The 22,377-nt window shown below is 51.0% G+C and overlaps 1 protein-coding gene across 1 annotated transcript in view; it reads left to right on the top strand.

Annotated features, from left to right (window-relative positions):
• Positions 1-22,377, top strand: part of adgra2 (adhesion G protein-coupled receptor A2) — a 174,763-nt gene that overhangs the window by 57,338 nt on the left and 95,048 nt on the right. Inside the window, exon 2 of the mRNA XM_084322572.1 lies at positions 14,669-14,740. Within this exon, the coding sequence (XP_084178698.1) occupies positions 14,669-14,740 (72 nt within the window). The remainder of the gene's footprint in view (positions 1-14,668; positions 14,741-22,377) is intronic.

Below are 22,377 nucleotides of genomic sequence, written 5' to 3' on the forward strand. Positions count from 1 at the left end.
CCGATACCGATATACCGATATTGTCCAACTCTTAATTTCCGATACCGATATAAACCGATATCAACCGATACCGATATATGCAGGGTTTCCCCCCCAAAAAATGGAATAATTTCAGGTAATTAACATTACATATCTCTTGTTGTGGAATTAACACAACATTATGCATACTTTCGACAATAAATAAAATCATAATTTGTTCTTACTTGCTTGCCTGGGTAAATAAAGGTTATAGAAATGTAAATAATATATGCTTCTTAGCAGACTTCTTAGCTTAACATCCCAGGGAACTAATGGGATAACTGGGGATGTTGTTTGCTCCTGACAAGAGTCTCAAAGTCTGGGGTGATGGTAGACAAAGCAACTCCGAGGTCATGCTCAATGTCCAGTCTGTTCCTCTGCTTTGTCTTCAGCTGGACCAGAGCTGAGAAGCCACGTTCACAAAGATAGGTAGTGCAAAAAAAAAAAAAAAAAATTTACTTTAAAAAAAGAAATGTACACACATCCGCGACCCACAAAAAATTGCCCTGCGACCCACTTTTGGGTCGCGACCCACCAGTTGAGAAACACTGATTTAGAACATGGTAAATCATCCACCTCTGTATTTAAACATGGGACCCATTTCAGTATTTAAACATGGAATTAAACATAGGATCCATTTCAGTATTTAAACATGGATTCTACTCAGGTATTTAAACCCGGATTCTACTCCTCCCGTATTTAAACCTGGAGTATCCTCCTCCTGCATTTAAGCAGTGTAGCCACCCTCCTTCAGTATTTAAACATGGAGTACCCTCCTTCAGCATTTAAGCAATTAGCTACGAACCATACTTTGTATTTGTCGTGGCCTTCAATACCCTCCTGGATTGAATGCACCCATTTCCCTCCCACTGTCTGTCTGCCCTCTGGTAACTTGGTTGAATACACCCATTTCCCTCCCACTGTCTGTCTGCCCTCTGGTAACTTGGCTGGAGCAAAGGTGTGGTTGTCCTCTAGGGACCTCATCTCCTCATCCCTTGCTCTCTCCCATTTACTTGATTCGGGGGACACTGTGGCCTCTTTAAATGTCGGGGGTACCCCACTGACTACCCTGTCGCAGTAATCAACGGTGGTAAGTGTACTGTCATCCTCGTCACTCTCTTTCCGGGCATAGTCTGTCAGATACTTTGGGGGTTTGTGTTCCCTTGAGGGATACCTCCCACTGCTTATATATATTGACGTCACCCTCGGGTGCTCCTCGTCATTGCCCTCTGGGGGTGGCTGACTGTCTGCCTGCACGACCGTGCTAAGTACACTGGGCTGATGTGTCTCTGTTTCTACACACCTTACTCTGGAGTCCAGCTCTGGCTCCTCTGTCTGTGTCTCGCTCTCACATGTTGTCTTTGTGACAAACTTGACTAGCATGTGTTTCTGCACTCTCCCTTTACCGGGATGATAAACTAGGAAAGCAGGGCTTCCCTTGTCGTGCCCTACAAAGAGTCCTTTTACACATCTGGACTCAGGCTTTCCCCTGTCCTGCAGGTACGCATAACACACTGATCTAAATCGGTGCATTCTAGCTAGATTACACTTCTTTCCTGTCAGTGCTGTATACGGGGTGGTGCCCGTGTGCTTATTAAAGCACCTGTTTCTGGGGTCTGCGCTAATGCCTTAGGCCGCATAGAATTGCCATAGCTCTACGGTAAGTTACTTCCTACTCACCTAATTCGAAAAGGGTGCGCCATTCCCTCTGCTGCCTACCCCCATGACATGGACATGGCGTCTCGTGTCTTATCCCCCCCCCCCCCCCCCCCCCCCCACCGGAACTCGCTGTTGTGAACTCGCCCCCCCCCCCCCCCACCCCCCCCATCCCACCCCAAACCCCACACACACAACGTCTGCCAGGAATTTCTCCGTGACTCACGTCACTCTTGCGTCAGACACTAAACAAACACTGCTCCTGTGCACACATCTGTAAAAGACTGTACATATCTAAAGCCTCCTATGGACTCGTTGCTTACTGGACCGGCTAGATCCGTGTTAACTAGTGCAAGTGGTACCTTTATTTTTTCTGTGGGATTTCTGTTTCTCGATTGAGTAAATGTCCCTGTTTTGCACACTACACATTTTTTGTCAGGTCTACGCTTTTCACCTTCAATGTGCATGCCTTATGTCACTGCTTGCAGTTTCAGTAAATCCTCATAATTACAATGACCCATAATCTCGTGCCATGTCTGAATATCGTGACTGGCCGATATCATTATATATCATTATTATCATTACACTTGTCGTTGTCATTACACTCTGTTTGCAGATAATACATTCTCTGGTAAATCTTTATGTCAAACCGCGTACCGTCAGGCTCTACAAGAACATTTTTACCTTTATCGAAGAATACCTTGGCACCGCTTGCAGTAGCAGCTATTACAGAGAATAGTCCTTGTGGGAACGATGGTACGTAGAGAGCGTTCTTTAACGTCACCGTACGCCGGCGCCCCCCACTGTCCGTGAGGCATACCTGTGCGTCTCCTCTCTCTTTCGCCAACCCGTAGGTGCGCTTCCCGTCTGCCAGCTCCATGCTGTGTCTCTCCGGGCGGAAAGTGTTGTCAAAGTTCTTGAACCGACTCCTGTCGTTGATGACGTGGGACGACGCACCTGTGTCCACGATCAGTCCCTTCCTTTGGGCCTGCTGCAGCTGCGTTGGCCTGGTGACGTACGCTGTCTGCGCCCTGGGGATGAAGCCCTCTCGTCCCGCTACTCTCCGGGCGTCGCCTCGATTCGTCTCACGCCGACCGTTGCCGCCATCTTGTCCATGCGCGTATCGCGCGCCCTGGTCGTGTTTCCTCATGCACGCTCTGTCTGCGTGCCTCGTGGATCTGCAGAAGCCACACCAGACAGTCCTTGTGCAGTTACCTCTCCGATGGCCTTTCTCTCCGCATCGCCAACACGCCAGCTCCGTCGTGGGTCTGGTCTTTTCCGTTGAAGTCGCTCGGGCCTTCAGTACCCTCTCTCCCGCCTCCGCGGCGGCTGGGTGGGTATCTTCTGAGGCGTCGAAGTTTCTTAACTTGGCCTTGAACTGTCCCAGCGTCATGTCCGCTGAACCGTGTGTTACCAGGAGTGTGAACGGTTTGTACAGCTCCGGTAGTCCTCTCATCATCATCGCCATCATTAGCCCATCGCTTGGTGCTTCTCCTGCACTCCTCAATGGCGTTGTGATCTGCTCCGCTCTGTTGACGTATTCGGTCACAGTCTCGGTGTGCCCCTTCTTCAGGGCTGTTAGTGCTATGTAGAGGGCCACGACTCGGGGTCTTCCTCATTTACATTTGCAAGCGACATTCCAAAGCGACTTACAAGTTCTGTACGACAAGCCATCAGGAAGGGCACAACTCTATCAGCTGAGCAACAATGTTCATCAAAGTGTTGAGTGCTACAGTGTAGGTTAGTTTATTAGGACAAATGCATGACAGTACGGTTAGTTAGGGTTAGATATTTTTTTATTTTATTTTTTATTTTTTATTCAGATAATGGTTGAAGAAGTGCGTCTTTAGTCGCCCGATGTAATGCTCTCTCAACACCCCCAGGCTTTCTCGGCCTTTGTCTTTAGTGTCGCGGAATATCAGCCCCAAGCTTGTGTCGTCGAGCAGTGGCGCTAACTCACAGTACGCGTCTGCGTTATGCTGGTCGTCCAGGGCTTGCTCTTCCGCCGTCAGTGGTCCCATGGGGGCTGTCAAGATCGTCGTCTTCAGTCCCGCACCGTGCATGCAGCATAACATGCGCTCTTCCCAGAGCTCGTAGTCCTCTGCTTTTCCATTGAATGAGGGCCATTTGCTCCTTCCCTTGGTCGCCACGAGTTCTAAGATGGGGTTCTCCCCCTCGCCTCCGTTGGGCTCAGCAGGTTCCGTCTCCCCGGTGCCGCCTCCCCGGGGCTCTGCACGCTGCTCTCCGGGCGGGTCCGCTTGCGCTCCAGCAGCCCGTCGGTGGGGTCGGTGCCCCGTTTCCTCTTGACGCGCAGGATCATTGTGTTGGATTCCATGTTGCTCTTTGATGGTGGGCGTAGCTTTAGCTCCTGTTGGTACTCCCGCGGTACTCCCGGTGCTAACCTAGCCTATACTTTAGCTAAACTTGCTACCCTTATTATTTCGCCCCGGCGTGATCTGGGCCCATAACCTGTTGACAGAATCCGGCTATAGGGCGACTATAATGTGGTCAAGAGGCATGGTTTCTATCTTTAGCCTTTAAGCGGCGTGGTTTATTCATTCACATGGTATGAGCAGCAGCACATGAGTTCTCCTCTCACTGAGAGGCTGGTGGAGAAAGAGGTAGAGGGGGAGGAGACATCACTATTTATACTCGCCACCTGGTGGTATCTTGAGTGGCTCCGCCTAGAGCGCCCTCTAGTGGAAACAGTTATATATGCAGTTAGACAGTTACTAACAATCCTACATAGAACCTCTAACTTCAACAGGTTATTCCAGTTATCATTAACAGCTCAGTCAACAACAGCGTATTTTATTCCAAAATGAAAAACCAGGGAACCAAGATTATAATGGTGATGTAGAGAAGACACCTTCAGAAGCTGCTACTCTGATCCCTAGCCAGTGTTGGGTGGTAGTTAACTACATGTAGTTCAATTACTAGTTTAACTACAATAATGCAGTAGTTGGGTGGTAGTTAACTACATTTATTACATAGCGTTTTAACATTCACCAAAATGCTTGATTGTGATTGGTCAATAGCGCTCTGTTGCCCCTAGCAGCGGTCAATTATTTCTCGATAATTCACCGCTGCTAGGGGCAATGCGCAATAATGACCGCTGCTAGGGGCAACAGAGCGCTATTGACCAATCACAATCAAGCATTTTGATCGCAGTCACGAAAGCTAAGCTTTACCATATGCACAGCTGCACTACATCAGGTGCAATCAAGTCCACACACCTGCCGATGACAGAGGAGCAACAGAACAACTGCGTCTGCATTGATTTGATCTCGTCTTGTCGATGGTGTAAAATGAATTACGTATATTGTTAGTAAGTTAGCCCTGTAATAAGCGGGATAATGTATAGCTATACTCGGTCATTGTAGCAAAATAATTGACCTTCACTGCGTCCAGAACGCAGTGTCCGTCAATTATTTTGCGACAATGACCTCGTGGCTCTATACATTATCCCTTACGTAGTTCAATTACTAGTTCAACTACAATAATGCAGTAGTTGGGTGGTAGTTAACTACATGTAGTTCAATTACTAGTTTAACTACAATAATGCAGTAGATGGGTGGTAGTTAACTACATGTAGTTCAATTACTAGTTTAACTACAATAATGCAGTAGATGGGTGGTAGTTAACTACATGTAGTTAAATGACTAGTTTAACTACAATTTGCAGTAGTTTGGTGGTAGTTAACTACATATAGTTAAATGACTAGTTTAACTACAATTTGTAGTAGTCGAAGCTAGTAGCGCGAGTGTTAACGTAAGGTTATGTATATAACCAAGTTCTGTGAGTTATGGTGCGCTCAGCACCAGTAGCACTGTACTTCACTTCGTGTACATACACTGAATAAAAAAATTTCACCATGTACCTTTACATCCCCATATTCGTCTGACCACACCCCCTTCCGCTTACCTTCATAGGCAGGTGTGTGGTCACCTACTCGCCTCCTTCCCAAACTTTCACCACAAGGCGAGATCAAGGGCAGCAGCGGCGTCCTGGTGCTGAGCGCACCATAACTCACAGAACTTGGTTATATACATAACCTTATGTTCTGTTTCGTTAAGGCTTCGCTCAGCACCAGTAGCACAACGGGGGCTGAGCGGGAGCCTTAGCCCCGACAAATACACCCCGCTGAGGCCCCCCACAACCATCAGACCGGGGAGGACCGAGCCCCCCGACCCTCCCTAATGGAGGATACCCTCCCTATTGGAGGCTTACGGGAGGGAGACGGATCCGACCAGGCGAAGAGGAACTCAAGCAACTCAACGCACAGGGTGAGCAGACCGTGGCTTGACCCCACGACTACACACACGCACAACCCGCATGCCACCAGGGAACGAACGGAAGGAACAACCTCGTTACTGCCCCCAAAATCACAGGGTCAAGAGCAACCCTAACCCTGTGGCAAGGCCGTAGCAGCGGAGCGCGAAGGAAGACCCAGTCCCACTGAAGGGACTGGATCCCCTGGAAAAAGGGGGCCTGGAGAGGTCAATGACGCCAGGCATCAAGACCCCACCAGGTGGTCACTCAGTGACACCGCCCCCCACATCGCCAGCGTATTTGGATAGGGCCCCTCCAAGAGCGGGCCCTTTCCCCCCAATAGCACACCGCCTGGCACACTGACTCTGAAACACAGGCAGTCAGCATGGCCGTAAGCACACAAAAGGTTAACCAACGGAAGCAGGCAGCGCACCGGGGAAACCAGGCAGCAGGCTGTAACCTGAGCCTGGAGCACTGCGGATGAGACAGGCGCCAAAGGAGTCAGCTGAAAACAGCCCCCCCGGCGGAAGGGGCGTATGCTGGCGTTGTTGATCACCATGACAAAGCCTCCATTAAAAAAAAACCACCCAGAGGGGGTGACATGATTGGCAGACGTCATGAACGTGCAGGGGCACACTCAACCGGGTAACCCGGGAGTTGACTCTGCTCCAACACACCAGGGAATCAACCACCCCCTTGGTACCATATGCGGTGGTTGTTCCTATAACCCCTCAAGAAAAAGGGTTATCCCAGGTCTACGGTATCAACGAAACTTTACTTCAGACCGGGCCCGGCGGCTCGGGAAGCACACAGGGTTACCAGAGGAGGTCCAAAAGACCACCCCAACAGCCCCCTCTTCGCCATGCGTGAGAGAGGAGCGAAGAAAAGAGAACCAGCCCCTTATGATAGTGCAGAGTACAACATGTACCCAACAAGGGTCTCCATAACGCCTAACCTTGTGATAGCCCGGGCCGACCCGGCATTTTTCCCCCGAAAAAAGCCCAAGTCCCTCAGGGTACCAGAACAGCAGATCTGCATCCCCGGCGGACAACGGGTTAACTGACCTGGACCAGCGTGACCAGAACCAGTCCCGTGCCCTAACCACGCTGACCTGCCTACTCCGTGAGAAGGGGCAGATATGCGTGTCGATAAAAAAAACATGAAAAGAGGGCGCCACCCAGACAGGCCGGTGTGAACCGTGCTCGGTGGCCCACCCCAAGGGCGTGAGACCCCTCTACCTATGTTCCGATCTTATTCCGTTAACATCCCCCAGACATGAACGAGAACCCGTCGAGAACCAGTAACAGGTTCTCGGAAGAGGACAAACCCTCCATCCCAGTTGCTTTATAAAAACGCTGTTTTAACCACAAGCAACCAAGGCGTACTAGCTACCCGCATGATTCCCATCAGAAACACCCCGAGCTAGCACCATGCATGCGTCGGGACACAACCACATCAATGAATAGGCTAATGTAGACCCTTCATTGAATCCTCAAGGCGCCTGGGAGAAACGACAAGAAGGGTGTGGTGCTTCCTATACTCCACACTCTTTTATTAAAAAAGAAAAGAAGCACCGACTGTATGAACCCCATTTGACACAGCTGAGGATAAAAACTGTTTACATTTTTATATCCAGTCACCCCCACCACAGAGGATTAGATGGAGCTCCTCAGGGAGACTTCCCACGTGAGTAGGGTGACCAGACGTCACGCATTGCGCGTGATTGTACAGCATTCCTGTCTCCTTTCACGCGTCACGCATATTGAGACCATGTCCCGCATGATTGGTTGTCATCCGCGCTAATGCCCCCCCCCCCCCTAGCCAAAGTGAAAGAACCTCTATGCGTCGCGTAACGTTACTAGTATCTGACCGCGAGTGACACTGCATCCTGGGCATCCAGGCGACATGAAAACAAGTCCCAACGGCGCATTTCTGGAGACTAATGTTATGTTTTGACAACAGATGTTTTGACAAATTGCTTGTATTGCCACCCATACTTGCAAATGTTTTATTGCACTTGTGGCAACATGCGTTGTCTTCGTTTTGTTCTCTCCGCCATAATAATAATAATAATAATAATAATAATAATAATAATAATAATAATAATAATAATAATAATGAGCGCAGAGCTCGGTCTGTGTCCTCAGCGCTTCAAGGCTTCAAGCGCTGAGGACACAGACCGAGCTCTGCGCTCATTATTATTATTATTATTATCATGGCGGAGAGAACAATGAGCGCAGAGCTCGGTCTGTGTCCTCAGCGCTTCAAGCGCTTCAAGCGCTGAGGACACAGACCGAGCTCTGCGCTCATTATTATTATTATCATGGCGGAGAGAACAATGAGTGCAGAGCTCGGTCTGTGTCCTCAGCGTTTCAAGCGCTGAGGACACAGACCGAGCTCTGCGCTCATTATTATTATTATTATTATTATTATTATCATGGCGGATAGAACAATGAGCGCAGAGCTCGGTCTGTGTCCTCAGCGCTTCAAGCGCTGAGGACACAGACCGAGCTCTGCGCTCATTATTATTATTATTATTATTATTATTATTATTATTATTATTATTATTATTATTATTATTATTATTATTATTATTATTATTATTATTATTATTATTATTATTATTATTATTATTATAATGGCGGAGAGAACAATGAGCGCAGAGCTCGGTCTGTGTCCTCAGCGCATGAAACGCATACCCTTTGTCCCACATTTGGTTTATTGGGATCTGGTCACCCTACACGTGAGTCATAGAGTGAAAAAGCCATGGCAATCTTGAGTCATGTGACCAACCGACTCAAGTTACACATATATCGAGCGTAGTGGAACCCACGCTCTATCCCGACACTTTGACAACAACAGAACGTCATACGGGTCTAACTCACGGAAGCTATCGTCAATAGCAACGTGCGTAGTGACGTGTGCTATGACGGGGGGAAACCCAATACTCAACGCCTGTGTAATAGGAGCAGAGTTAGGGAACCCTTCCCCCCCCCCCCCCCCCCCCCCCCTCCCTGCCAAGTCGCCTAACGACTTGGCCCTGACTGGACTGACAAGAGATGAATAAACCCCCTGACCAATCAGAAGAGGGAAGGGGGGGTTTATCCGGTACCCCCTCACAAGCCCTTTCCTTGCACACAGCAACAACTTTAGCACACGATACCTTTAATAGCAATGCTAATGAATAGCGCAAGCTAATACAATGCATGCTAACCACAGACAACTGTGGACAGGGTTTACAACAAAACCAAGTCGCGTGTGTGTGTGAATCCTACACCCGCATCCATGTTGAACATAGAAAAACACTGATAGAGAGAGCGAGAACGGCTGAGCCGTGGTACGTGTTCATACGAGCATTACTGCAACCAACACAACAGTGTTGTAGCTCAACATTACTCGTGCAAGCAACAGAACATACAAGTAACCTCTACCTTATGTGGAGACTCAGGCCGAGGTAGAAAAAAACCTTTTTCAACTGAGTGTAGGCTGCAGACCTTGCTTAAAGCTCTTAACATGAACGTAACCCTCCTATCAACCCATACTAGTGAAGATTCACACTTTGCAACCCCATCATATGTTTGGTGAAGAAACACACAGTTTGTTAACAAAAAATACAGTCCCCCTTTAGAGGGAACTTTTTATTTTTCAAACAAATCATACGGCAAGGCCGGTAAGGGAAAAACAGAGGGGACCACAGGGGGAAAAAGTCACTGTGTCTAGCGGCGCCTGCCGCCACGAGCCGCTCGGGATTTGCCACCCCGGGGAGCCCCGGAGGGACGGTAAGCAATCGGCGGCTGGTCTCGACGGTCCCTACTGTCACCTCCGGGCGTAGATGGGTCGGCTGTAGCGGCGGCGCTCTCTCTCCTCCTGGCCTTCTTCCTCGAAGGACCAGCAGTGGCGGTGGTGGCAGCAGCAGCCACGGCGGAAGACGCTCGACGACGTGGCAGCCGTCTGACCCCACCGGCAACATCGGGAGGGGGAAAATGAGGTTGAAGCACGGAGCGTTCCTCCTGCATCTCTCTACAGGTCGAGGTCATCAACTGTAGGGCCTTCCCGAACAGTCTAGCATCGGAGATGGGTGCCGTCAGAAGTGGAAGCCTCTTCTTCTCCGGCACACGCGCCTGCTCCAGCCAAAGGTGGCGCTGGTTCAGAGTTGCCAGGGCGCGCACTTTCCCAGCGGCTATGGCCTGCAGCTGAGTCAGATGCAGGACAGCTCCTGCCGCCTGGGAGAGCTGGTCATGTTGTACATCACTCTGCTCCATGCCGCCCGTCAATATCCCGGACATGAATCTTGCCAGCTGCGCGATGTTAGACGCGGCAGCTAGAGATTGTGTTCCGGCGATAAATGACTGGTCGCTCCAGTATGCCAACCGCCTAGCCGATTTCCCTTGAGGAACCGGCTTCCGTAACGGCTCCCACACCACCTCCGGACAGAGTAGCGCGGCCATCGGCCTATCAAGCCGTGGCACGCCCTCCCTCATACCGTCGACCAAACCCGCCACCCGCGTAACTTGTACGTAGGCGGGGGTGAGGCCTATGATGTGGGACACCACCTGGCCCTGATGAACATAGGCCCCCATTGAGGGGAAAAATGGGTAGACAACGTCCACCCCTCTCACCGGGCAACGCTGCCATAAATGACCTATGAGATCATCAGGGACAGGAACAGGCAGTGGCTGCGGCAGCGGCACGCCGTTTGTGACTGCCGCCACCGCCATGAGCTCGGGAAACAAAGCCCGCAGTTCCCCCTGCAGACTTTCCTCCACCGAGCCCGTATCCCTCACATACAGCAGGCTGCTACTGGTCAAGGAGCCACACTCCGATGTGGCTGATAGCAGGGCATCCCGCCGACGAGTCAGAGGTTCTTCTCCAACGTCTTCAAGGAGACATCTCACCCCCCTCCAGTGTTACCTGGATGGGCGGGATACCTGTCTCCACCGGGCCTTCAAATAAGAACCCGTCCGCCTCTATCATGTAATCCTCTGTTTCCATCGGGCATGTAGAGACCGACGCATCCTCACTGGGCTCCAGCAACTCACCAAACCCTGGCCGTTCGCGTCTGCAAGCCACCATCTTGCGACGGGAGCGAGCCGACGCAAAAAGTTTGCGTCTCAAATCCCCTGGAACCAAAGGAACCGGCCGCCCAACAGCGGACGATTCCTCGGAAACAGAGGAACCAGAGCCAGAACCAGGCCATCGCATAGGCGACGGCACCGGTGCACCAGCTCCTTGGAGAGGCGAACTACCCATCGGACGCCTACCGGGCGTGGCTGTCAACCACGAGAGAGGCAACAGCCCCGCTCCAGGACGTACGACGGAGGCGGAAATGGAGAGTGGCGCTGCGAACACGACCCTCCGGAGTAGACATTATGACTTAACGTCTCAACTTTCTTCAGCTAACAACCTCGTCAAGTGGGGATCTACCGAGGCACTTCCTTGTGGTGAAAGTGAAGAAGGAGGCGAGTAGGTGACCACACACCTGCTTATGAAGGTAAGCGGAAGGGGGTGTGGTCAGACGAATATGGGGATGTAAAGGTACATGGTGGAATTTTTTTATTCAGTGTATGTACACGAAGTGAAGTACAGTGCTACTGGTGCTGAGCGAAGCCTTAACGAAACAGAACTACCTCGGACTGCCTAAGTGAGGATTGGTGTGTGCTATTCCTCACACACACCTACACTTTATTCAGTGTCAGTTCAGTTGTACCAGATTGTGATAATTTCCTGTGATGTACAGTAGTTGAACTACTCTTTGAAAGTAGTTTTAGTTTGACAAGCTAAAAACTTTTTTTTAAAGTTAAATTCTTTTTTTTACAGTAGTTAAGATGTAGTTGAACTACTTTTCATTATGAAGTAACTGAGCTATTTTCTATTTCCACTGCTCTGAATTATAGTCAGAAGTATTCAGAGCAGTAGAAATTTTTAAGAAATAGCAATGCTATTTCAGTTTACGTTTCCATCATGGCACCTATGGGTGGTTATAACTGGTTGTAATTTACTATACTCCACAGGGCTCCTGGATTTGTAATAATTAATGTGTAACAAACTACAGTTTGGTAATCCGGAGGTTCCCGGTTCGATTCCTGCTCCTTCCAGGCAGCACGTCGAAGTGTCCTTGAGCAAGACACTTAACCTCTAACTGCTCCCGATGAGCCCTATGAGCAGGTTGGCGCCGTCGGTGTGTGAATGTGTGAGTAAACCGTTAAATGTGAAGAACAAATTGCAAAGCGCTTTGGATAAAAGCACTATATAAATTCACCATTTACCATTTACTTCAGTGGAGAAGTAAGCGTTGACCAGTTTGTCTCCATATACCAGGGCTGGGTTATTAAATGTGTTCATTAAGTGAGTTGGAAGGAGAAGATCTGAACGCCAGTGTTTTTATTGATGGGACAGGAAGCAGGGGGGGGGGGGGGGGGCAGCTGCTGAATCTGTAAATCTCACAGACTTTTCATAGTCAGCTCCTTCTTTTAAAGGCACACACACACACACACACACACACACACACACACACACACACACACACACACACACACACACACACACACACACACACACACACACACACACACACACACAGACCCACACACGGACACACAGACACACAAACAGAGACACAGACACACACACACACACACACACACACACACACACACACACACACACACACACACACACACACACACACACACACACACACACACACACACACACACACACACACACACACACACAGGCACACAGGGCCCTGCTTCAATTAAAAACACACTTCATCTCACAAACAGCCCATTAAGCGCTGTGGGGTGGAGGAGAGGACGATGTGAATCCGGAGGGAGTGTTAATGATTGCGGCCTGTCGCCTGAGCCGGGGCCCCTGCTGTACCCCGGCTCCCTGCTTTTAGAGGAACAGGGGTCAGACACACTACACAGCCCACCTGACAGAGACACAGCAGGGGCCCACAACCCACCTGACAGAGACACATCAGGGGCCCACAGCCCACCTGACAGAGACACAGCAGGGGCCCACAGCCCACCTGACAGAGACACATCAGGGGCCCACAGCCCACCTGACAGAGACACAGCAGGGGCCCACAGCCCACCTGACAGAGACACAGCAGGGCCCACAGCCCTCCTGACAGAGACAGAGACACAGCAGGGTCCACAGCCCACCTGACAGAGACACAGCAGGGCCCACAGCCCACCTGACAGAGACAGAGACATAGCAGGGGTCCACAGCCCACCTGACAGAGTTAGAGACACAGCAGGATCCACAACCCACCTCACAGAGTCAGAGACACAGCAGGGTCCACAGCCCACCTGACAGAGACACAGCAGGGTCCACAGCCCACCTGACAGAGACACAGCAGGGTCCACAGCCCACCTGACAGAGACACAGCAGGGGTCCACGGCCCACCTGACAGAGTCAGAGACACAGCAATAATAATAATGGATTGGATTTATATAGCGCTCTCTATGACACCCCAGTGACCCCAGGGCGCTTACAGAGTCCATTATTCGTTCATACACAGTCATACCGGTGGTGGTAAGCTACAATTGCAGCCAGAGCTGCCCTGAGGCAGACTCACGGAGGCGTGGCGAATAATAATCGCCTACGGCCCCTCCGACCACCACCAACATTCATTCACATTATTGGACGACCCGCTCTACCCCTGAGTCAAAGCTGCCCCACGGCCCACCTGACAGAGTCAGGGACACAGCAGGGGCCCACACCCCACCTGACAGAGTCAGAGACACAGCGGGGGGGGGGGGGCGGGTCGACAGCCCCAAGGGGCTCCGTGACTGTGGAAGGGCTCCCCATTGAACATGTCACAATGATATGACATGTCACCGCAGAGCCTGTGAGGACCGGACAGCTTGGGACAAGGCAGGGCAGAGGTTATGTATGTGTGTGCGTGAGTGCGCGTGTTACAAGAGGCCCAAAAGACTGTGGAATGTACTGACTGACAACAGCAGGTCCCTTTGGGGGCGCGCTGATTACCGTACAGTAAATACAATTTCCCATGGTCCCCCCGTCGGACAAGGCAATCTCAGCCCCGACCCGGCACATGCAGAGCCTCCGAGCCCCCTGCCCTCTTGTCCGATAAGAGCCCTATAAGCCTAATTATTTGCCAATAGGGAGAGAGGTAATTATCATGGCCAGTGCCAACAGCCGGTTGATGTGGACATGGTTTCCTTTTGATGTAAAAAAAGAAATGTATCCAGGATGATTATCATGATTACAGCTTCTCTGCCTTCCCGGTCATAATCTTGATCTCCTATTCGCTCTTTAGGATTAATTGGAAGCTAATGTCTCTGGCCGGGGTAATCTCATGTGTGACTGAACTGCACCGCACCAAGTGAACATGCTAAGAGGCGATTATCCTCTCTGAGTGACCCTCTTGGTGCCTCTTCGGTTAAAGGGATCCCCACCTGAATGCTCGTCCCTGACCGGTTAAGCGGAAGGCCGTTGTACATTGTGATTTCACTTATTTCACTTATTTGTAGTCTTATTACGACATTGTGTCTCTTCTGGGAGCTTGAATGCGACAGGTTGTTGTTGTGTCACTCACTTTGTGGTTGCGGTCAAATTCTTGACCCAGAATTATCATGTCATCTTCATCATCTTTATAAATTTTTGACAAGCCACTTTGTACCACAGACACATCACTCTGGACCGCTGGGAAAAAGCATTTCTAATGTTACATCGGTTTGTCTTTTTACAGGATATTGAGCCACAACAAAATTCGAGGTCTGAGAAATGGATCCTTCATTGGACTTTACGCTCTGGATAAACTGTGAGTACTGTTTCATCATCCTCATTTATCCCATTCTCTCTATCCCATTTTCATTTTGGTCCTACAAGGCACTGTTAATTTACCTATATCAACCCCCTCCCCCCCTTTTCGTGATCCTCCAATTCAACTCCAAAACAACTGTTGCTTCCCACAACAAGGTGTCAAACTTTGTCCCACAGAGTTGTGATTGGAGGATCACGAAAAGGGGGTGTGGCTTGATATCGGTCATTTAGCGTGAATTGAGGTAGGCAAAGTTGTCAGAGGGAAGCAAGCAGTTGTGATTGGAGGATCATGAAAAGGGGGCGTGGCTGGACATAGATCAATTGTCGAAGGGTGATAAATGTTAGGCACCCGCGTGGCCCTTCTTATTCTGGGTGGCTCCCGGGGATCTCGTGGTAGAAGAGGAGCAGGATATCAGTGAGAGCATCTCGCTGCACTTCTGTCTAGTGGGCTGCCTTCCAGCAGGGAGGATGAAACGCTAAATTTTTTTTCTATCACTGAGTTATGTGGAAAATATCGCATAATTACGCCACCATCCATCATTATCAGGGAAGCCCCACTCCACAGGACAAGATAAGAGGAGGAGGAGGAGGAGGAGGAGGAGGAGGAGGAGGAGGAGGAGGAGGAGGAGGAGGAGGAGGAGGAGGAGTGCATGCTGGTGTCTCTGCCTGCTGCTCACACTGATACCCGTTCTCAAGTCAAATCAGATTTATTTCTATTGCCCAATATCACTATGCATGTCTCGTGGGCTTCACAAGACCCCCTGGCCTTAAAGGAACACACCAACGTCATGGGAAACACACTTACCGTCTCCCCCAGAGTCAGACGAGAAGATAGATACTCTGTGCGTTCAGTAGAAATCTATCCGGCTGCAAGCTAGCCTAGCTTAGCACAAACGAATGGAAGCGGATACGGACCACTAGCATTGGCTTAAAACCTTTTTATTTATTTTTTTACAACAGCTAGGCTAGCTGGTCCATATCCACATCCATTAATTCGTGCTAAGCTAGGCTAGCTTCCCATACTGTCCCCGTGTTCCCGTCTTTACTGGTGTGCGAGATTTCCTTGTGTGTTGTAGAAAACCAGGACACGTTAACGTCAGGCCTCCTCTGTAAAGGGACACTAAGCAACCCTTGCATCCGTCAGCATCATAACACATAACCCAGGCGTCAGGGAGGGATTATGGGAATAGAGAGACCGTCCTTTAAGTCGAAGGTCATGGGTCTGAACCCCCATGGCTGTGATTTCTCCATGAGGAAGAAAAACAATGCTTCTGTCCGCCTTTTCATTCTAATGCACATGAGGATTACAGTTGTATGTAAAAGGGCGTAGGTTTGGTTTCGACGTCGGGGGCGGGGAAACTTCCCCAGGAAATGTTGTGCATCAAACACTTAATTTCCTGCATTCTGGTGCACTTTTCTGCACCGATTTGTGCCTTCCCTTCTGCATCAATTTATGGTGGAAATGTCTTGACTGAACACGAGTGAGAGACGCACGTCTGCAAGGTTGAGATGGTCCAGTCCTGTATGGGGGTGTCTGACATTGTTGTTTAATATATAGTTACAGGTAAGAAGGATATATAAATGTTTTAACCGCCTTGTTTTTTTTTTACCTCTTTTGGGGAGGGGGTTGTCTTTTATATTAGCTATATATTTTGAGGCAGGACACATTTACCTCTTCTCAATATTGACGGGGACATGTCCCTGGCAACCCCCCACAAATACTACGCCTATGGTTGTATGGTTGCGTGTTTCAGAGCGGTAGGTGACATAGTGAATTACTAATTTGTCCATTTGCAGCGTAATGATTTAGTGCTCCAGATTCCTGAAAGTCCTGATCGAGGGTGTCACGTTTTACACGGTATGCGCAAGATTTAGGCCGCCTGCGATACCTTCGGTCTCTTGTGTATCGTAGCTGTCTGGGAGACAGGGTGAAGCGACGGGGGGGGGGGGGGGGGGGGGGGGGGGGGCGCGGCTACACCCTCGGGAGATATTGGTTCCACATGCCACACTCGGAGCTGCCGCCCATGACGTTAACAAGCTTCTCAAAAATGTTGGAAGAAAGGAAAATATGGTAATTTGCTGCAGTCGTTAGCTTGTTAGTACCTACCCTACTGGAGCTCGCACCAGACATACCGCTCCAGAACAAAGGCAGAAACTTGCTGAAACTGCTGTTTCCCCCCCCCCCCCCCTGTTTCCCGTGGGAGCCCACAGAGGAGAACACTTTTGTGGGCCAAGTTCTCACCGTCCACAAGGCCTGCAGCATCCCTGAGCTGCGACGGCTTGATAGCCTTGACATAGTTGTTTAAACATAAACAAAAAAGAGACAAAGGAGATATCACGCCTCAGACTTTTAATGCGTGACTGATGGGAACGGTTGTAATCTTTAAACTGCGGTAAGTAACAATTTGTTTGGATTCTGACACAAAAAAAAGAAGGGGGAGAACAAGGTTGTCACCGATAAGTCGGGTGAGAGAGGTCCGATACTGAGAAACACCTTCTGAAAGGATAAGCATGGTTCGGACTTCCGGGCCAATCAGGGTAGTCGTCAGGCAAATTACTTGGCTGCATGGCGAACGAAAACAACGCACAACAGGCATCAATAAAGTATATATTCTCAGACTGTGAACATTTCCATGTTAAAAAGGCACATATTTTGATGCATTTCACCGCATTTCATTAATAGAGTATAGCCGTAGCTGTGTTTGTTTGAGGTAAAACGAGCTGATATTGCTTGTTTGTGTAAGTGCAGACAAGGCTCCCCGGAGTGCCACAGGGTTAGTGGGTCGAGTAACCTGAGCCCTGGGGCTAACTGGCCCCGGTACCTGGACCAGTGGTGAGACGAGCAGGGGAGCAGGGGGCTGGAGCGGCCCTGGAGGCTGGGACCAAGACCTGGGAGGGAGATACAGAACAGACCCTGCACGCACGCACACTCTCACACACATACACACACACGCACACACTCACACACACACACACACACACACACGCGCGCGCGCACGCACACACGCATGCACACACACACGCACACACACACACACACACACAGATACACACACACATACACACTCACACACACACACACACACACACACACAAACACAGAGGCGCACACACAGAGATACGCACACACACAGATACACACACACACACACACACACAGACACACACACGCACACACACACACACACAATAACACAGACACAGACACACACACAGACACACACACACACACACACACACACACACACACACACACACACACACACACACACACACACACACACACACACACACACACACACACACACACACACACACACACACACACACACACACAGACACACACACAGACCAGCGCTCCCGCAGCAGGAACCCTTGGCATCTGGTGTAAGGAGAGGACATACTGTAAATCACCCAGGCTCCATTTCAATGTTCTGTTCCAGGACCTCCAGTCCACTGGCTCCGCGCCCCCTGACACGCTGCGGTGGAGGTCTGCACGCACGTTCACTGACTTCTTCGCTCTTTAATTGAGCATCGCTCGGCTTACAATTAAAAAGCAAGGCTCGCGGAGGGGAAACCGATGCCTGATGTCAAATAACGCTGAGCGGCGATATTTTCCGGCTGCGCGACGACGGCTCGGAGCTCGGAACCGTCTGGCAATCCGGAGGTTCCCGGTTAGATTCCCGCTCCTCCTGTGCAGCCTGTCGATGTGTCCTTCAGCAAGACACTTAACCCCTGATTGCTCCCGATGAGCAGGTTGGCACCTTGCATGGTCGCCTCCGCCATCGGTGTGTGAGTGAATGGGTAAAATGTGAGGAACAAATTGTAAAGCGCTTTGGATAAAAGCACTATATAAATGCAGCCATTTACCATATACCTCGATGTGAGGCGGGCCGCTTCCGCTTTTTGCGTCTGCGTTGCAGTCCAGTCCGCGGGGTCCAGTCTCTCGCGGGTCGGCTCATCGTTTCCAGTGTGTCTCTCGCACACGGCGGTGAGCAACGCTTACTCATACGGGCGGTCGGCGCCGTAATCGAAGGCCAACCCGCTGGGGTTGAGTAAACATACGTCGGGGGAATTACACTGCAGCCCTTCCTTCCTGAGTGACGGGGATAAACAACACGGTCTGCTTACTGCCTCCAGCCCGTAGACACTCTCACTCTCTCTCTCCCCAGAGTTCATCCCAATCGCATCTTCACTTTGTAACCCGGCGCACATGTATCCTATTATGGGCATCCTCAATTCCCCCTGCCTAATGTCCAGTCCAGGCGTTTTAAACAGGCCTGGTAGCCTCCTGCGCATGCAGTCACACACACACACACACACACACACACACACACACACACACACACACACACACACACACACACACACACACACACACACACACACACACATACACACACACACACACACACACACACACACACACACACACACACACACACGCACACACACATATACCTGCGTGCACATACACACACACACACACACACACACACACACACACACACACACACACACACACACACACACACACACACACACACACACACACACACACACACACACACCAGACGCCTATTCAGAGTTGAATGTAGTCTGATGTGCTGTTGTTAGTATGAGAGCACAGGGTTCCAGGGCAGGCTGCCCTCCTCCGCGCCCCGGCCAGACAGTGGAGCGATCCACACAGTTAGCCCTTTCATTGGGACAAGCCTCCTCAAAGCCACTGTTGCCTTCATAAACTAGTGCCAAACCACCCAAGTGCAGAGGAGCAATTTAGCCCTTGTTGTTTGTTTTGCCCTCTTGCAGGACTCTGTTGCAGGACTACTGTGTTTTTGTAGGGCCTTTTGACACGGCTTGCCTTCCAACAGCTACACTTGGATCTCGGAATCCTTCACTTTTCGTCCAGCCTTTCCCGGTTAAATGCTGATGGAATCATACCTGGAGTCTTACTGTACGCCAACTGTTAAGTCACTTCTCTGTTTCACGTCTGTCTGTGCCCTCAGGCCAGTACTCTCTCACACGCACACACACACACGCACGCACACACACACACACACACACATGCACGGCACGCACGCACGCACGCACGCACACGCACGCACACACGCACACACATGGACACACATGGACACACATGGACACACACACACACACACGCACACACACACACACACATGCACGCACACATGGACACACATGCACGCACACACACACACGCACACATGCACCCACACACAGATACACACACATGCACGCTAGGGTGGGGCTGTGTTTCAGGTTAGCTTCAGGGGGGGCTGTGGTTCAGGTTAGCTTCGGGGGGGGGCTGTGTTTCAGGTTAGCTTCAAGGGGGCTGTGTTTCAGGTTAGCTTCAGGGGGGGCTGTGTTTCAGGTTAGCTTCAGGGGGGCTGTGTTTCAGGTTAGCTTCAGGGGGGGCTGTGTTTCAGGTTAGCTTCAGGGGGGGCTGTGTTTCAGGTTAGCTTCAGGGGGGGCTGTGTGTTTCAGGTTAGCTTCAGGGGGGCTGTGTTTCAGGTTAGCTTCAGGGGGGCTGTGTTTCAGGTTAGCTTCAGGGGGGGCTGTGTTTCAGGTTAGCTTCAGGAGTGGCTGTGTTTCAGGTTAGCTTTAGAGGGGGCTGTGTTTCAGGTTAGCTTCGGGGGGGGGCTGTGTTTCAGGTTAGCTTCAGGGGGCTGTGTTTTAGGTTAGCTTCAGGGGGGGGGCTGTGTTTCAGGTTAGCTTCAGGGGGAGCTGTGTTTCAGGTTAGCTTCAGGGGGGGGTGTGTGTTTCAGTTTAGCTTCAGGGGGGGGGGTGTTTCAGGTTAGCTTCAAGGGGGGGGGGTTTCAGGTTAGCTTCAGGGGGGCTGTGTTTCAGGTTAGCTTGGGGGGGGGGCTGTGTTTCAGGTTAGCTTCAGGGGGCTGTGTTTCAGGTTAGCTTCAGGGGGGCTGTGTTTCAGGTTAGCTTCAGGGGGGGGGGGGGGCTGTGTTTCAGGTTAGCTTCAGGGGGCTGTGTTTTAGGTTAGCTTCAGGGGGGGGCTGTGTTTCAGGTTAGCTTCAGGGGGGGGGCTGTGTTTTAGGTTAGCTTCAGGGGGAGCTGTGTTTCAGGTTGGCTTCGGGGGGGGCTGTGTTTCAGGTTAGCTTCAGGGGGAGCTGTGTTTCAGGTTAGCTTCAGGGGTGTGTGTGTTTCAGGTTAGCTTCAGGGGGGGGGGGGGGTTCAGGTTAGCTTCAGGGGGGGGGGGTTCAGGTTAGCTTCAGGGGGGGCTGTGTTTCAGGTTAGCTTCAGGGGGGGCTGTGTTTCAGGTTAGCTTCAGGGGGGGGTGTGTTTCAGTTTAGCTTCAGGGGGGGGGGTTCAGGTTAGCTTCAGGGGGGGGTTCAGGTTAGCTTCAGGGGTGCTGTGTTTCAGGTTAGCTTCATGGGGGCTGTGTTTCAGGTTAGCTTCAGGGGGGGCTGTGTTTCAGGTTAGCTTCGGGGGGGGGGCTGTGTTTCAGGTTAGCTTCAGGGGCGACTGTGTTTCAGGTTAGCTTCAGGGGGTGTGTTTCAGGTTAGCTTCAGGGGCGACTGTGTTTCAGGTTAGCTTCAGGGGGGGGCTGTGTTTCAGGTTAGCTTCAGGGGGGGTTGTGTTTCAGGTTAGCTTCAGGGGGGGCTGTGTTTTAGGTTAGCTTCAGGGGGGGCTGTGTTTCAGGTTAGCTTCAGGGGGGGCTGTGTTTTAGGTTAGCTTCAGGGGGGGGCTGTGTCTCAGGTTAGCTTCAGGGGGGGCTGTGTTTCAGGTTAGCTTCAGGGGGGGTGTGTTTCAGGTTAGCTTCAGGGGGGGGGGTTCAGGTTAGCTTCAGGGGGGGGGGTTCAGGTTAGCTTCAGGGGGGGCTGTGTTTCAGGTTAGCTTCAGGGGGGGCTGTGTTTCAGGTTAGCTTCAGGGGGGTGTGTGTTTCAGTTTAGCTTCAGGGGGGGGGGTTCAGGTTAGCTTCAGGGGGGGGGGTTCAGGTTAGCTTCAGGGGGGGCTGTGTTTCAGGTTAGCTTCAGGGGGGCTGTGTTTCAGGTTAGCTTCAGGGGGGGCTGTGTTTCAGGTTAGCTTCGGGGGGGGGGCTGTGTTTCAGGTTAGCTTCAGGGGGTGTGTGTTTCAGGTTAGCTTCAGGGGCGACTGTGTTTCAGGTTAGCTTCAGGGGGGGGGGGCTGTGTTTCAGGTTAGCTTCAGGGGGGGCTGTGTTTCAGGTTAGCTTCAGGGGGGGTTGTGTTTCAGGTTAGCTTCAGGGGGGGCTGTGTTTTAGGTTAGCTTCAGGGGGGGCTGTGTTTCAGGTTAGCTTCAGGGGGGGCTGTGTTTTAGGTTAGCTTCAGGGGGGGGCTGTGTCTCAGGTTAGCTTCAGGGGGGGCTGTGTTTCAGGTTAGCTTCAGGGGGGGCTGTGTTTCAGGTTAGCTTCGGGGCTCCTACGGTCTGAACCTGGTCCTACAGAGGGCCGGTCTAGACACAGGGGCTCCAGGCCTTGTCCACAGCGGTCACCGCTGTAGTTACACGCGATTCCAGTCATGCCCACCTCTGCTCTATCCCCACTCATCAAGGTAGTGTGTTCTTAGCCTCTGTGGAAATACCGTTAATCTCCCACCAAGGATAACAATTTCTGGTTTATATAAGGGAAAAACTGCTAGACTG

Source organism: Notolepis coatsorum (assembly GCF_963971535.1).
Source record: "Notolepis coatsorum genome assembly, chromosome: 10".
In the NCBI taxonomy this organism is placed as follows: Eukaryota; Metazoa; Chordata; class Actinopteri; order Aulopiformes; family Paralepididae; genus Notolepis; species Notolepis coatsorum.